This window comes from Perkinsus marinus, assembly GCF_000006405.1.
Source record: "Perkinsus marinus ATCC 50983 genomic scaffold scf_1104296958712, whole genome shotgun sequence".
Classification (NCBI taxonomy): domain Eukaryota; phylum Perkinsozoa; order Perkinsida; family Perkinsidae; genus Perkinsus; species Perkinsus marinus.
The window spans coordinates 427257-440473 of NW_003206658.1; the positions used below are offsets into that span (position 1 = coordinate 427257).

Sequence of the window (13217 nt, forward strand, 5' to 3'; positions counted from 1 at the left end):
ATTTCTTGTTCAAATTTTGGCTGAGAAAATTCAATGTTGCCATTGTTATCGTAACGGTGTAGATATTTCTTCCGAATCCTCCCGGCAGCAGCGGCTTCCAATGCGGCATTGGTGATGGCCGCTTGAAGAGACCCTCGTCCCATGTGGTGAATTAGTTATGATGATCATGATGATAAGTAGACAACACACATCAAAGTCTTGGGTTTTTGTGGCGCAGTGACGGAACATTTTCAAGCTCTTTCTCACCTTTATGCCTCTTCGTCGGTCGAACGTCCTCCTCTCCAAACTGGGCCCATCAAAGGTAACTGTCACATCTGTTTTCTCGTTGGATTGATTTCTCAGGGACGAGGACCATTGACTGCCAAGAGAGCGCCGAGTCTTCGGAAAGGGTTTGGTAGCATCGGACTTGGAACACACACTAAGAAAGGTAAGTCCACCAGTGTGGTAGGTGGACGGCTTCATGACTGTCAGGTTTCTTCATGATCGACCCGAGATTCGTCCCTCAGTTCAAAGTCCCCGACCTGACTGATTGCCCGGTAGGCGTTAATTTCGTGGCGCGCGGTCACGGAAATAGTGAGGCAAAGTTGTTGCTTTAGTTGAAGCCTTACGTCTCTCGACAGACGCCTGTGATTAATAACGCGAGGGGATTCTGGCCTGGTGGGAAAATCAATCCATGATGTGATGAACGTTTCTGTTGGCAACTTGTTGGTCGTGTTGTCAATTCTGTGAATGTTTCTCGACACGTGTTCTAGCTGGGAATCGAACCTGGGTGTACCAGTATTGATCTTCTGAGTCTAACAATATTCCTAACAATATCCTATTCCTACTCGCTAGGGAGCTGTTTATTATTGCTGGAAACTTTGGCTTTCCCACGTGCCTCATAATTGTCACCATCTTGGCACAGGCGAGACATTCTCAGCTCGTGGTCTGAAATCCATCTGCAGTACGTATCAAATTGATATGCAAATGAGTGTTATTTTAGAGGACAAATTTTAGTGAACAACTTGTCGCTACCGCAGTCCCAACCTGGTATATGACCATCGTTACATTAGATATGCAATATATAGTTTCAAATTGATTTTCATGAATCTCGGAAAATAACACACATTTGCATATCAAGTTCGCATGCATTGTACTTGGTCCCTCAAAGATCGTTCTCGTGAAACTGTGAGGACCGAACGGAAGTTGACACAAGGCATCACCGCATTTCGAGATCAAATTAATCCTCTACCGACAAGTCTAACTTATGATTCGTTGTTTTCATGGGTGAAATGTTGGCGAAAAAGGTAAAACATTAACCGAATGCGTAAAAAAGTAAACTTGTTGGCAAAAAAATAATACTCGAACTATACAGTTATCAATGCTCTGTCTCCTCGTGTATGCCTGCTTATTAATCTCCATTTGTTCCCCTAGCCCTGCCGTGGGGCAAACACCATCAATTGCAAGTTGCTCTCATCCTCATCGCAGCATTCACGAGTGTCACTACGATGTTTGGGACTACGAAAAGTCTGTCAATGTGAGATGGTCTTCCACTGCTGTCTTCAGGATGAACCACAATATCTCAGACGTGCTGTCCCGAAGAAATGGAAGCCTGGGTTGAGCTAAAAAGAAGAGAGCATGTTGTTGAAGTCGCCGTCATAATCACAATAATCACATTGACGATAGTTTTTGATGCCGCGAAAGAGTAAGTGCACTACCCCAATACACAGTCATTAGTAATCTCTAGATTGCTCTGCCCCTTGGCTAGTGTATTGCTATTGACTGATCTGTGTAGAGCTGTATTGCTAGCCCTCGAGTAGAATAGCGCCTAGGCGCGAAAGAACTGCGAAGGGTCGCATCTATTGATGCACATTCTAGGTCGCTGATCAACCTCGCGGAAAAGCGATCAAACCACATTCTAGTGAGAATCATTAATTCTGTAAGTACCACAGGGCGTGCTGTGACTCCAAATGTGGCCATAGGTTAACAGCGAATTCGCAACACTAGGATTTGTGGCGTTGCTCTTCGGAGTTCTGGAGAGCCGACTGCAGGCCCTGGGACCAATCAGTGACCATGTAAGGGAGGTCTCAGCTGATCGAATTGAATTGTTGATGACAGATTTTCGGTGACCATATTTGGGTAATGTACGGCCCTCACAAGTACGCAGCTTGGGTGGAAGAGAACCTCCATGGCAATCCTCAGGAACATCACGGTCCCCATTGCTTGTCTCATCTCACAGTACCGTATTCTTATACCGCACCTGTGGTAGATTCTTATGATCAGTTGATTTTCGAGGCGATGCACTTCTCGATTTTCTATCTTATGATTGGTTTCATCGTTGTATGCGCGGCATTCACCCTCAGCGTTCTCAAACATGGTAAGAGTTTTGAGATTAGGAATAATTAATGACTAGTTGTTTCCACCTCGGACATGGAATGCAGCTGAAAAGAGTGATTTTGTGATGCTAGTGAAAGAGCATTTTGACGCGTCAACCTCGAGTAAGCTCGCCCTGGAACGAAGATACGTCCCTGCACTTGATATATGTCTCTACATAAGCCTTCAACTGTCTCTCAATGGCTAAGTAATTGACCCAAATATGAATTAAGTGCTATGTGTAAAGCAACGCAGTGTTGAATACGTTCGCGAGAACGACTGTGCGCTGAATCCGGGGTAACTACTGACTTGTACGAATGATATGGAATCGTAGATGTTCATTAAAACGGCATTCGCGAGAGTCGAGCCTCTCTTAGTAGTGCTTAAGAATTCGCAACTTCTATGATTCTGCTAAAGTGCCTCATTATACATGTTCGATACTACATCCATCCATACATAGAATGCCTCATTATACATATATACTCTACTCGAATGTTCACTGACCATATGAGTATGAAAACCTTTCTCAGGGTCTTGTTGGTCTACAATATCACGATCACGAACGGAGCAGTCCAGAATGATAGAGTAATTCCATCAATACTCAGCCACAACTGCTCGATATTGACCTCAGCTATCTCTACTTCCGTACTGAATTCTTTTCCCCCATAACGAGTTCAAGAGTAGTTGCCAAACGCCAAGACGGTTTTGACTTCCTCATGTGAGTCCAACTGACCCGTGTTAGCCCGGGCAGATGAGTGCTAGCAGTTATATGGAACATTGCCTGGCCGAGAGCTGCACTGGACAGATTCAACTAGATGCAGGAACTCTTATTTTACTCGGTTGGGCTTTCATCTACTCTGTTGAAGTGAACAATTTTCGATCAGGTGTAGTCTTCATTCCGATGTATCTCTTGGCGAAAATGCGAGGACTAAAAGGCATTATACTCATGTGTGCTGTAAGCACTCATAAGTTGAAAATTATGGGGTCTCAGCGCCGTACTTTAGTTACCATGGATGTTGTTGTTATTGGTGATCATAATCAGGAGGGACCTATCGAGAGTGGTAGACTCCTTGAAACCTACTTATGGTAAGGAACTCTCAGAATCCGAACTTGCGAATTTTACTGTCCCTGCACACAGAGTTGGCTCCGGCGTAGAATGAGGTTCGAAAAAGAAGCTATTGCTTGTGTTCAGAAAAAATGTTCGAAGTTGTCACTAAAGACCCCATGATGAGCCCGAGGTCGATCGAACACTTGCATTCAGAGGCACTCTATTTATCTGATAGAAATCATTTCAAAGCTAACGGAAGGTCAGTGACCATACCATCTGCTCTCCGATGGCGACACTGTAGGTTTATGAGTTTACTCAGAGGAACTACGGTCCCCACAATGCACGAAAATGTATTTTTCTTACAGAAAAACGGTATGAACGAATCCATGCGTGGCTGTCATTATTAGCGTTTTCCCCCTAGGCCCAGCGTTCACTTCAAAAGCTCTGCAAGTTGTGTGTTTCGCCACCGCGTTGTATTCGGGTTGCCTCATTTTCCGACTAGTTGATTTCACTATTAAACGCTGGCGAAAGCACTGGTTGGTGATGCACTACGATGAAGCATCGCCTCTAGCCTAGCCTCGCAGGTTCCTCTTGCCTGTCGGTGCACTTCCGATACTCATCATAATAATAGACCTTTTACCAAGTGCCTTGGAAAGACTCGTTATCAGCACTAGCGTGTGCCAAATGAAGCGACTACACGTCGTGATGAAAGTAAAGAAAATGTTGGAAGCTCAACGATGCGAACTGTGGGTTGAATGATGGGCTGATTGGGAGAACGACCGCTGGTTAGATGCCTTCACTTCCTCCATAACGTGAAGTTGCTGAGCATGCACTATCTTCTCACAGAGGCACCAGATCCTCAACGGTAGGAAGTAGCCAGCGTACCACACCTTGCACAATTCTAATCGATGTGCATCCTATCAGGAACCGTATTAGGGAGAAGTTGCGAACGATTTATGGGAGGTCATCTCCGCACACGAAGGCTCTCTATATGAAGATGTGGAAACGATTCTTTGCCGAGAGAAGAGGCGTTCATACGGGGAAGAATATTCGGTGAGATCCACCCGAGTCCTCGAGCCATGCACGACTCTGAGGATTTTGGCCTTATGATATCAACCAGTCTCACTGGCTGCGATCAGGTCAACCCTCGCCGCTGCTGGTGTCACCAGTCAAGCCACCAGTCTCTTCCTATCGTGGATGGAGATGTCCACGGCCCCTGACTCGGGCGAAGTAGGCCTGCAGGGAAATCTCCGGGAAAAATCTTCTGTTAGTTGGGGTTCCACGAGTTCTGCATAATTATGATCGCATTGCGGGTGGCCATGAACAGTGTGATTAACGAGGAGGAGTTTTCTGCTACTATACGTAGGGCATTGGCTTCCCGAACTATAGAGGACTCCGCATCTGCAAGTATTATGCTGCACTGCTGATTTTTCTAAAACTCTATATAGGTGAGACCGTGCTTACTCCTGAGGATGTCCGTGACCTTCTCGAAGAATTCAAAGTGGTCCATCCTCGAGAGCACGTCATTGCTAGGCATAAGACGAATGTTAGCAGTGGCAGGCGGCTCTTAGAAGTGAAAGGTGATTAGATTATACTCAGTTGAAAATGCTGCTGCCCACATGGTCAACCTTGCCGCTTGGGTCGAATCGATCAGCGAAGTGACTTTGCCTCAGACCGTAGTGGTCATGATGTCCATTCCCCTCTAGCAGAAGCTGTCATGTTGGTCACAGCTATGTAAGTGATAATTCATCATCTCAGGATGGGCTCAGCCTCCAGCCATTAACCGCATTATATTTCCCCTCAGAGAAAACGATAATGTCTATGTTCGGGATGATCTGACTCGCGAGCAAGAGAACGTTCATGTGAGTCATGTCGGAACATATCCTCGGAATGCTCCTGGTTTCCCATCAGATTACTCTGTTGGAGTTCGTGAGATATTTTATCGAACTTGACATTTACCAATCTCATGATCCTAAGTAGGTCTTGTGATATCACATTACTCATTCGATGGTGTCATATCAGAAACTCAAGTGCCGAGCCATTCGACCATACGCCTTCTCTCGAGTAGGGCATTTTCTCTTCTTGTTGTTGAAGACAGTCCTCCACGGTATTTATGGCAGATTCACGTCCGAGTAGCTGTGACTCGGAGACACTGATTTTTGCTATTGCTGTTCCGGGTGTTCGTCTGTAGAGAGAGAATCGCCCAGCGAGTTTGATGTTGCATGGCTCAAACGTGACAGCTATCAAGATTTTCATGTTGCGTTGAGTATTGGGATGTCGAAACCACGCATCGCACGAGTTGTATTATCCACTCTTGCCTGGGAAACATGGTTGCCAAAAACACAACGATCAGCATAATGTGTTGAACACGTCTCTGCTTCCCTGGGAGTCATCATCAAACTTCTCGTCATCACGACAGCTTAGCACAATAGAAAATTCGTTCTCAGAGGAGGAGCCTGCAACGTATTTTCTAATGCGACCGAAAAATGGCTGTCCTTTTCGAAGGAGGGGCTGGTTCGGGCTCGTCTCTATGTCGCGTGCCAAGCTTCGAACCTACCCCATTCAAGGCAGTCACAGCGATCAAGCTCATCCGGTATACGGTGGCAAGCGGTACACATCCCCAGTGGTGGGATACCGTAGCCTGGTAGCGATAGTCAAGTTCTGTCCCCCCCGATTAGAATTAACGAAAATGCTTATGTTACAGGCAGTGAAACTCACTATGAGTAACAATGAAATGGGTAGAGCCTTCCAGCTATATGGAGGGCGCTCATTTCTCCATACCCAGTGTCTCCAACTCTTTGCAGAAGGCCGATGGGGACACGAAATCGGTAGCGCCGTAGATCACAGATCTGAGAGGACAAATTACGCAGAGTTTGAATACTCGGCATAGCTCACTTTGCCTGACCAGTGACGTCTCGAGATCGACTCGAGCTGGCCCACTCCGACAGTGTATGCTGCTCGATATAGTTCCCACCACCAACCATAAACACTATGGCTTGATGAAATGATCCTCTCACACGGGGTATATGTCGACTACGAGATTCGCCCGCCAACTACAGAGGGGAAGAACATCAGTGCTAAGACAAAAATGAGTATAGGCCTACAGTGCTAGCCCTTGGATCGAAATACTCATAGTCCTGAGCAAGCTTGCTCTTCCCGTCTTCGCTCTGTTCCATCAATTCGGACACTATTCGCGTTATCAATGTATCTTCTCGCATCGGCAGAAGATTCTTTAAATTCTTTAACCCTGACAACAAGAATTCGAGTGAGCTCAGCAGACGAGCCTTAGTCGAGACCCACCAGTGAGCAGACCTTCGCCATGCTGCTGCATCTGACTTGCAAATTTATTCGCGAACGTCGCGAACCCACTGGCAACGCTGAAAACAGCAACAGTCACAATGTTCTATGAACAGAATCAACTCACTCAGTTCCAACGAAGGAAGCCTGTTGTGGCTCTTTCTGTTGCACTTGGTCTTCCACAATAGCAGTCGTGTCCAACGTGAGCCGACGCATCGACTGGAGGCTCTGAGATTCTCATCGTCATCAGCGACCAACGAACTCCCATCGACGTACTCGAATGAACTCCACTGCAGCTGAGTCGGCGCCGATTTCCTTCAACCGAGCACATATTGCATCAGTCTGCTCAACTGTTAAAGTGGGTTTCCGCAATACAAACACCAGCGCTGCACGGAGTTTATCTGACAACGATTGGTCCCAAGTTCGATCCCTGGCAGCGGCATCTCCCACCAATAGGAGTCCCCCTAGCCTCTGAGCTCAGTCTCTCCATCAACGCCGTCAGTCCCGTCGTCCTCCCCTGCGACCCGAACCCCGACTCCGCCTCATAATATCTACCCATAGTGTCCGCCTCGACGATCAACAGCTAATACCCTTACTTGTTAATTTCCCTCAGTTGGATCTCCTTCAGCATAGCACTAGCTATGTTCGTATGCTCGTCCAGAGAGCGCTTCATCTCGGTCATTTGAGGGAGGGCATTGATAGCCGACGACAGCTTCCTATAGGCGGCAACGGCAGTGACTGACTGAAGAACTGTGCAAGACCATGCCTACCCAGCACCGCCTTCTTTGGACCGCACTTCCTGTAGTTTCTTGTTATACTCTTGTAACTATAAATCAACCAAAATCGATCGCGTGATCGATATCACTTTCGCCTACTACCTGTGCACTCACATCACTCGCAACCGCCGGAAATGGCATGTTCGCGTGGTCCACGAAGAAGGCGTCAGATGAATCCAAATCGTATGTCTTGTGACTTCCACTACCCTGACAGTAACCCCATCGAAAGGTCTTATAGCGTATCAGAGTTACTCCGTGGGACCCGCTGCTTTGGCTTCCAGCATCTCCGTCATCAATAGGAATCTTCACTGTGTTGAGGTTTAGATCGAACAGATCATGCGCGAGGGCCTGCCAGACATAGCATTCGAAGAGGGAATGTTATCAGCTAGAGACACCTGGTATGTCCAAGTGTGATGGAGCATCGTTGCCAAGTCCATGTCCCGGTCCAGCAGGATGAGCACAGGCCTTTCCACACCTGTAGCGGTACTGAAGAGCTCCTGGGTCTGAGAGTTAGGGTATGGAGGCGATCGTGCAGTCGATGCCAGAAACGATCAAGATGATAGTACGAGAACCGACTTGTTGGTTGCCGCTCTGGAGCATCTCCATTAGGCGTGAGTGAAGTCGTTCGGCCACCATGGTGCTGGGGCCTGACTGAGACTCGGGGGGAGCTCTGATGATGGGTATCTGAAGGCTGCGATAAAACAACGTTACAAGGGAACGAACCCACAGCCTCCAGAAGAATGACCATAAGCTCACCCATTACACCAACTCACCTGACGAATCGTCACCAACATACTTAGAAGACCGTTGACAATGCGATCGATACACTCCTCAATAGCCTCGTCAGTCACTCGCTTAGAGTGCAACTTGCTATACACCTACGACATAGTGCACACTACGAGGACCGAATGCTTTGCTAACGACATTCATAACGAGTCTAGTTGCATCCCCCCAACCCTCCCCTTACCCCTGGCATATTGAGAGAGAACGTCGAGGGCGATAGTGCGACAAAAGCACAATAGCGATCAACCACCTTCGCGATCCGATTGATGTTTCGAGGACTGCAAGAAAGAGAAGCATTCCACAGAGCACTCAAGCCAGTGGGCCCGTCAAGCGTCTTCAACAGATACCCCACTGGAGATGATGCTTGCCGTGAACTACACCCAAGCGTCTCAGAGAGACCATCGAAAATTAAAGTGTGGTAGAGACAATTCCTTTGCCGAGACCAGTATGAAGTGATAGACTCACTTCCCCTTTGATTTCTCCAGCATAGACCCCGCCATATACTTCAACAGATCGTCGGACACTCTCGAAGTGAAATTAACATAAACCTGTCACCGAGATTTGAACCCGGGACCTTCCGGTTGACAAATCGGCCCACCTGGTCATACAACTTCGTAACGCAGCAATCATTGACCAGACGATCGATATTATCCCTCGTTGGATCAATGAAATAAACCACCGGCACCTGGAGGGATCGAACCATCAGCAGAAGTCGTGCGCATGCGTGCACTACGTTCGATACGGCCTGTCTGTTATCATCCAGCTGAAGATATAAAGTAACTCCGTGATGCCGGAGAGCTCCTACAACGTAAGATACGGAATAGGTCGATTACAACAAGATACTGAATAGGTCGATTACAACAAGATACGGAATAGGTCGATTACAACAAGATACGGAATAGGTCGATTACAACAAGATACGGAATAGGTCGATTACAACAAGATACGGAATAGAGCTCCTACAACGTAAGATACGGAATAGGTCGATTACAACAAGATACGGAATAGGTCGATTACAACGTAAGATACGGAATAGGTCGATTACAACAAGATACGGAATAGGTCGATTACAACAAGATACGGGATAGGTCGATTACAACAAGATACGGAATAGGTCGATTACAACAAGATACGGAATAGGTCGATCAACAAGATACGGAATAGGTCGATTACAACGAGATGCGGACGATCGAACAAGAGCAATTACCTATTTTAAGTAGGGGAGCGATGACATCCTTTCCACTTTTATCATACACTAACACCTTCCACTGCGTGCTAGCTTCCGACAATGGGTCCGTTACTCGGCCTCCTGAACAGCGTTGAGGAATAGCAAGATTGCAAGATGACGAATACCTACCACTACTATCTCCGACTGACAGATTGAGCATCCGTACAAGAGATGCCCTCTCCGCCTCTTGGAGGTTCAACATAGTCGTATGATAAAAAAAGTGAAAACCCGAAAACAATGAACTCTCCCTGAGATCTGTACACTTCAACGCAACCAGTGACTACAGACCGTGACTAAGTAAACCAGTAACTATAGTATGGAGGTCAACCCGTGTACACTAATATGACAAGTTTGATGACAACTCTAGTGCTGCAGGGTTCCTCAATATCACCGAAGAACTAGTGGTAATCGCGAGCTAAGGACCCCTCCACCAAAGCGACTTCCGTAACATTGCCTGTCAATGCAATGAAGCCGTAAAGCGGCTTTGAACGCTTCCCTGATGGTATCCGCGCTTCCCGACCCTGCACGACGAAGTAGCTGCAAATACCTCTACCACTACAGGGCTACTACCTGGACCTTCCTACGACCGTTCACATACACACACAGAGTACCGTCCTCTGGGCATGTGATAGCAACCTAGCGTTCATATTGATCACCATAGCCATACCACACTCTCACCAAATCTCCGGCTTTGAGATCTCCTGATGTCCATCCACATAAACTGGCGCCTTCATCGGGCACGTGCAACCATCCATCTGAGTCCACCCACCTGAAAGCCAACCCGGGTAGTGATGACTACTAGGCTCAGCCTAGTCGAGCCTCACACGCACGTTGGGACAGTAGCAAATTGATTAACCCTAGCATCGAGCCATGGAATAAGTTAGAGATTGAGCAATACCAGCCGAGTAGTCTGTTACTACCAGGAGTGCTCCTCTAAATGTGTATTCAGGTTCGACGACTTCACTAGGATCTTCGGGTCATCTGGTGTGACTCCAATATGGATACCTACGCAGAGGTCCCGGGTTCGAATCCTGGTCTAGACAAGTTGCTAGAAGCTCATACGATACGACCGGATACAGGATGGATAGGGTGAATGAGAAGCTCATTACCTCCCCAGCCAGTGACTGTTTTCTTGATCTCATACTCGACACTCCTGTTATAGCCGTTGATACTCAAAGGAAAAGAGCAGAAGACAATCTGGTGAAGAGGGGAAAGTCAAAGCTCCACACCTGGAGACCCCGAGTTCGATTCTTGGGAGCAGTACCCAGTCCATTTCGTTACGCCACTATTACCGATTCCAACCAGTCATTCAAAACTGAGATCCCACATTTCCGAGCTGTCTTCTTGTGATCCTCCAACTCTATTAGCTTCCCTCTGGGCTCCTCCGCGAAAGAGAGTGAACGCATATCTACACAACATGGCGCGTATTACTCTGCTGTATAAACATATAAACAATTGGAAATCAGCGAGTCAGACGCTCATTCTGATGAACAGCACCTGTAGATCCTACGAGAACTACTATGATGGAATGTTTCAAGTAGTGAATTCCATCCACACCATTTTGTCGAAAAACCAACAGGTTGATGGCAGTTACGAATCCTATCACCGATCACTACCATACAACGAGTTGCTCTGCCTCGCGAGGTCAGGATACCCAACTGAGGTTCGATGTCCACTAACAGCTGAGGATAATGCCTAGAGGGTAACCCAGTTGTCACGCGCTACGAAATTGACCTTAGTACGTTATGCATGTATAAAGGAGGAGCCGATGCTGCCGTACCCAGCTGCTGTGCCACTTCCGGTGTTTTATCCAAAAAATCGTCGATAACTCCTGAGGGATGATAAATGGAAAAGACTGAGACACCTTCTATTCGAGTCCATCAGTGAACTCTCCGGGCATACACCAGAGAAATAGAGTAAATCTTTAATGTGCGCTGAGATATCCCGTACTACTCTTGAGAGTTATATTTGGTATGAGAGTTGAAGTCGGGAGTGTCTCGCCCGTCATCGGGCTAGAATGTCTGAGTCCCGCCACTTCCTGGTTCCGGAACCAAGCTTCGATGGCTGATCTCTCGTATGAATGCCCATCAACCGTACCTGTCGCAGAACTTCCACCGAGCAGCAATAGATATGTATGCACGGATGGATACGGTTATGCTTACACACGGGGTCCCTCATGATAAGCTGACTGATCGGACAGAGCATCCCGTCCAGTAAAAGATCGTCATCGAGATCATCAGCCGGAGTACCCATACTCACAAAAAAATCGGAAAGAAAAAGCGAGAGAAAATGCTACCGCGCAGGCTACCCTCTTGAAGCAGACCCTCATGCGGAGTTACCCTTGATTCCCATTCGCGTGGTCTGTATAATGCTTAGGACTCGGCAAAAGATACGTGGAAGGTTAACAGAGCGTGAGACATAGAATTACCAAGTCACTGATGATCATTGTCAACAGCGCTCGCCCGGCATACCAATAGTATTAACCTTGGCGTGTTGCTGACGCTCCTATGAAGCTAGTTCCCGCCACGGCTCTGCTCCGGCAGTCGGACAACGAAGCCGGAATCCAGCTTGAACGGTATTTCTGTTACGTTAAAGATCCGGCTGCCGATACCACTCGCCAATAACACATTTACATTTGATCAGTCCTGGATCGCAACGAGTAGCCTCCGTGGAAGACTTCCACTTCATCTTCAGAGTTACCATATCGGCGATATGATCTTAATAATCAAAATAGCCACCTTAGTGCTGGTATATCTCGCTGCAATCGCGGCTGTCTTGGGAGGCACCTCTACTCCGTCCACTTCTATCCTCACTGCTCCTGGCAGGGCCTTCCCAAGAACCAGAGTTTCTGGTGGCCGGTGATGGAGGGTATGATCGGCGAACAGCTGGCAGTCGAAGATGCTGTCGGGAAGGATACGACTCTCTATCTTGAACGGCACCTCTACTACAACTATCGAGGTGAGCACCACCTTTTGGCTTTCAAAGCGACCAGACTGCTAGCCGGCTTCGAGGAAGCAACGAAGGATACGATCGCACCCGGACCAAGCATAACCATCTGATCCTTGTTTACAGGGTTTCCTCGGGTGGCAGTCCAGCAGGGTCTTTCGTCGAACGATCGATCTTGTTTTTTGTCGGGTTATCTCAGATAACCTCAGATTAATTATCTGCAAGATAAAATTTCGCAAGCCTTTCTCTCGCCACTTCTGCCATCCCTAGCTTCGGGGTCGAAGTCAGGGCCTCCAACAATGAGACTTTCCGGTGGTCTATTATGTAGTGCATGTCATGCTCAGCATGATCGAAAAACAGGTGATTGGTGCGGTCGAAAGAGACCCTCTCCTATTCTCGACCGGAAGCTTCACATTTACAACGGGCCCGACCAGCAACCAGGTCAGAGGAAAGATGAGGCCCTCATATCCCTGGGATACAATCGGAGCTTGGGCGATCATTGACGATGTCTCTTTCTGCCATTTCTGATCCCCAGGGGATCAGAGATACATCGTTATCATTCATATTTCGTCTTGGTGTTAGAGTCTTGGTGCTGGCGATGTAGCACCATGGTTAGGCCATACGATGACCGTCATAGTAAACCGTTATACTGAATATCATCGTATATATGTTATACTATAATCGTTAAGTACCATCATGGTTGCGAGGAGAGTTTCAATCAAAATCACTTTGTACCGTTACATGTTATTCGCTTGATGGTGTATATACTCTTTCAACTCTCACGTTT

The 13217-nt window shown here is 47.3% G+C and overlaps 6 protein-coding genes across 6 annotated transcripts in view; 4 read left to right on the forward strand and 2 right to left on the reverse strand.

Annotated features, from left to right (window-relative positions):
* Positions 1–250: 250 nt before the first annotated feature.
* Positions 251–677, forward strand: Pmar_PMAR011598 (conserved hypothetical protein; the record flags this gene model as incomplete). Its single annotated transcript, XM_002773705.1, has 4 exons — positions 251–301; positions 343–427; positions 472–536; positions 597–677. 4 exons carry the CDS (start codon positions 251–253, stop codon positions 675–677), a joined length of 282 nt encoding a protein of 93 aa, XP_002773751.1.
* Positions 678–1973: 1296 nt separating this feature from the next.
* On the forward strand, positions 1974–3355 carry Pmar_PMAR011599 (hypothetical protein). The gene is made up of 7 exons (XM_002773706.1): positions 1974–2054; positions 2098–2217; positions 2263–2477; positions 2883–2937; positions 2984–3070; positions 3118–3191; positions 3237–3355. The coding sequence occupies exons 2-3, from the start codon at positions 2122–2124 to the stop codon at positions 2383–2385; spliced, it is 219 nt and encodes a 72-aa protein (XP_002773752.1). The 5' UTR covers positions 1974–2054; positions 2098–2121; the 3' UTR covers positions 2386–2477; positions 2883–2937; positions 2984–3070; positions 3118–3191; positions 3237–3355.
* A 1036-nt stretch (positions 3356–4391) lies between these two features.
* On the forward strand, positions 4392–5380 carry Pmar_PMAR011600 (hypothetical protein; the record flags this gene model as incomplete). The annotated part of the gene is made up of 7 exons (XM_002773707.1): positions 4392–4453; positions 4540–4630; positions 4672–4807; positions 4849–4980; positions 5074–5134; positions 5205–5262; positions 5312–5380. The coding sequence occupies 7 exons, from the start codon at positions 4392–4394 to the stop codon at positions 5378–5380; spliced, it is 609 nt and encodes a 202-aa protein (XP_002773753.1).
* Positions 5381–6167: 787 nt separating this feature from the next.
* On the reverse strand, positions 6168–9686 carry Pmar_PMAR011601 (STXBP/UNC-18/SEC1 syntaxin involved in golgi transport, putative; the record flags this gene model as incomplete). The annotated part of the gene is made up of 20 exons (XM_002773708.1): positions 6168–6249; positions 6296–6453; positions 6505–6647; positions 6701–6777; positions 6825–6925; positions 6974–7098; positions 7148–7248; positions 7294–7413; positions 7468–7523; positions 7576–7680; positions 7726–7821; positions 7869–7948; positions 8040–8157; positions 8247–8351; positions 8441–8534; positions 8722–8804; positions 8855–8941; positions 8990–9057; positions 9464–9565; positions 9614–9686. 20 exons carry the CDS (start codon positions 9684–9686, stop codon positions 6168–6170), a joined length of 1974 nt encoding a protein of 657 aa, XP_002773754.1.
* An 86-nt stretch (positions 9687–9772) lies between these two features.
* Pmar_PMAR011602 (hypothetical protein) lies at positions 9773–11737 on the reverse strand (the record flags this gene model as incomplete). Its single annotated transcript, XM_002773709.1, has 10 exons — positions 9773–10005; positions 10055–10120; positions 10163–10253; positions 10405–10489; positions 10594–10681; positions 10777–10892; positions 11101–11179; positions 11227–11315; positions 11438–11581; positions 11647–11737. 10 exons carry the CDS (start codon positions 11735–11737, stop codon positions 9883–9885), a joined length of 972 nt encoding a protein of 323 aa, XP_002773755.1. The 3' UTR covers positions 9773–9882.
* Positions 11738–12345: 608 nt separating this feature from the next.
* The window catches only part of Pmar_PMAR011603 (retrovirus polyprotein, putative), a gene marked incomplete at both ends in the record, with an annotated part of 3468 nt that continues 2596 nt past the window's right edge, over positions 12346–13217 (forward strand). Inside the window, one exon of the mRNA XM_002773710.1 lies at positions 12346–12442. Within this exon, the coding sequence (XP_002773756.1) occupies positions 12346–12442 (97 nt within the window). The remainder of the gene's footprint in view (positions 12443–13217) is intronic.

What these genes read in the sequence shown, in the direction of transcription:
- Pmar_PMAR011599 (XM_002773706.1), top strand. Translation starts at nt 2,122, where the DNA reads ATGTACGGCCCTCACAAGTACGCAGCTTGGGTGGAAGAGAACCTCCAT. An exon ending in ATTGCTTGTCTCATCTCACA is followed by an intron (nt 2,218 to 2,262) that starts GTACCGTATTCT and finishes TCTTATGATCAG; the next exon opens with TTGATTTTCGAGGCGATGCA.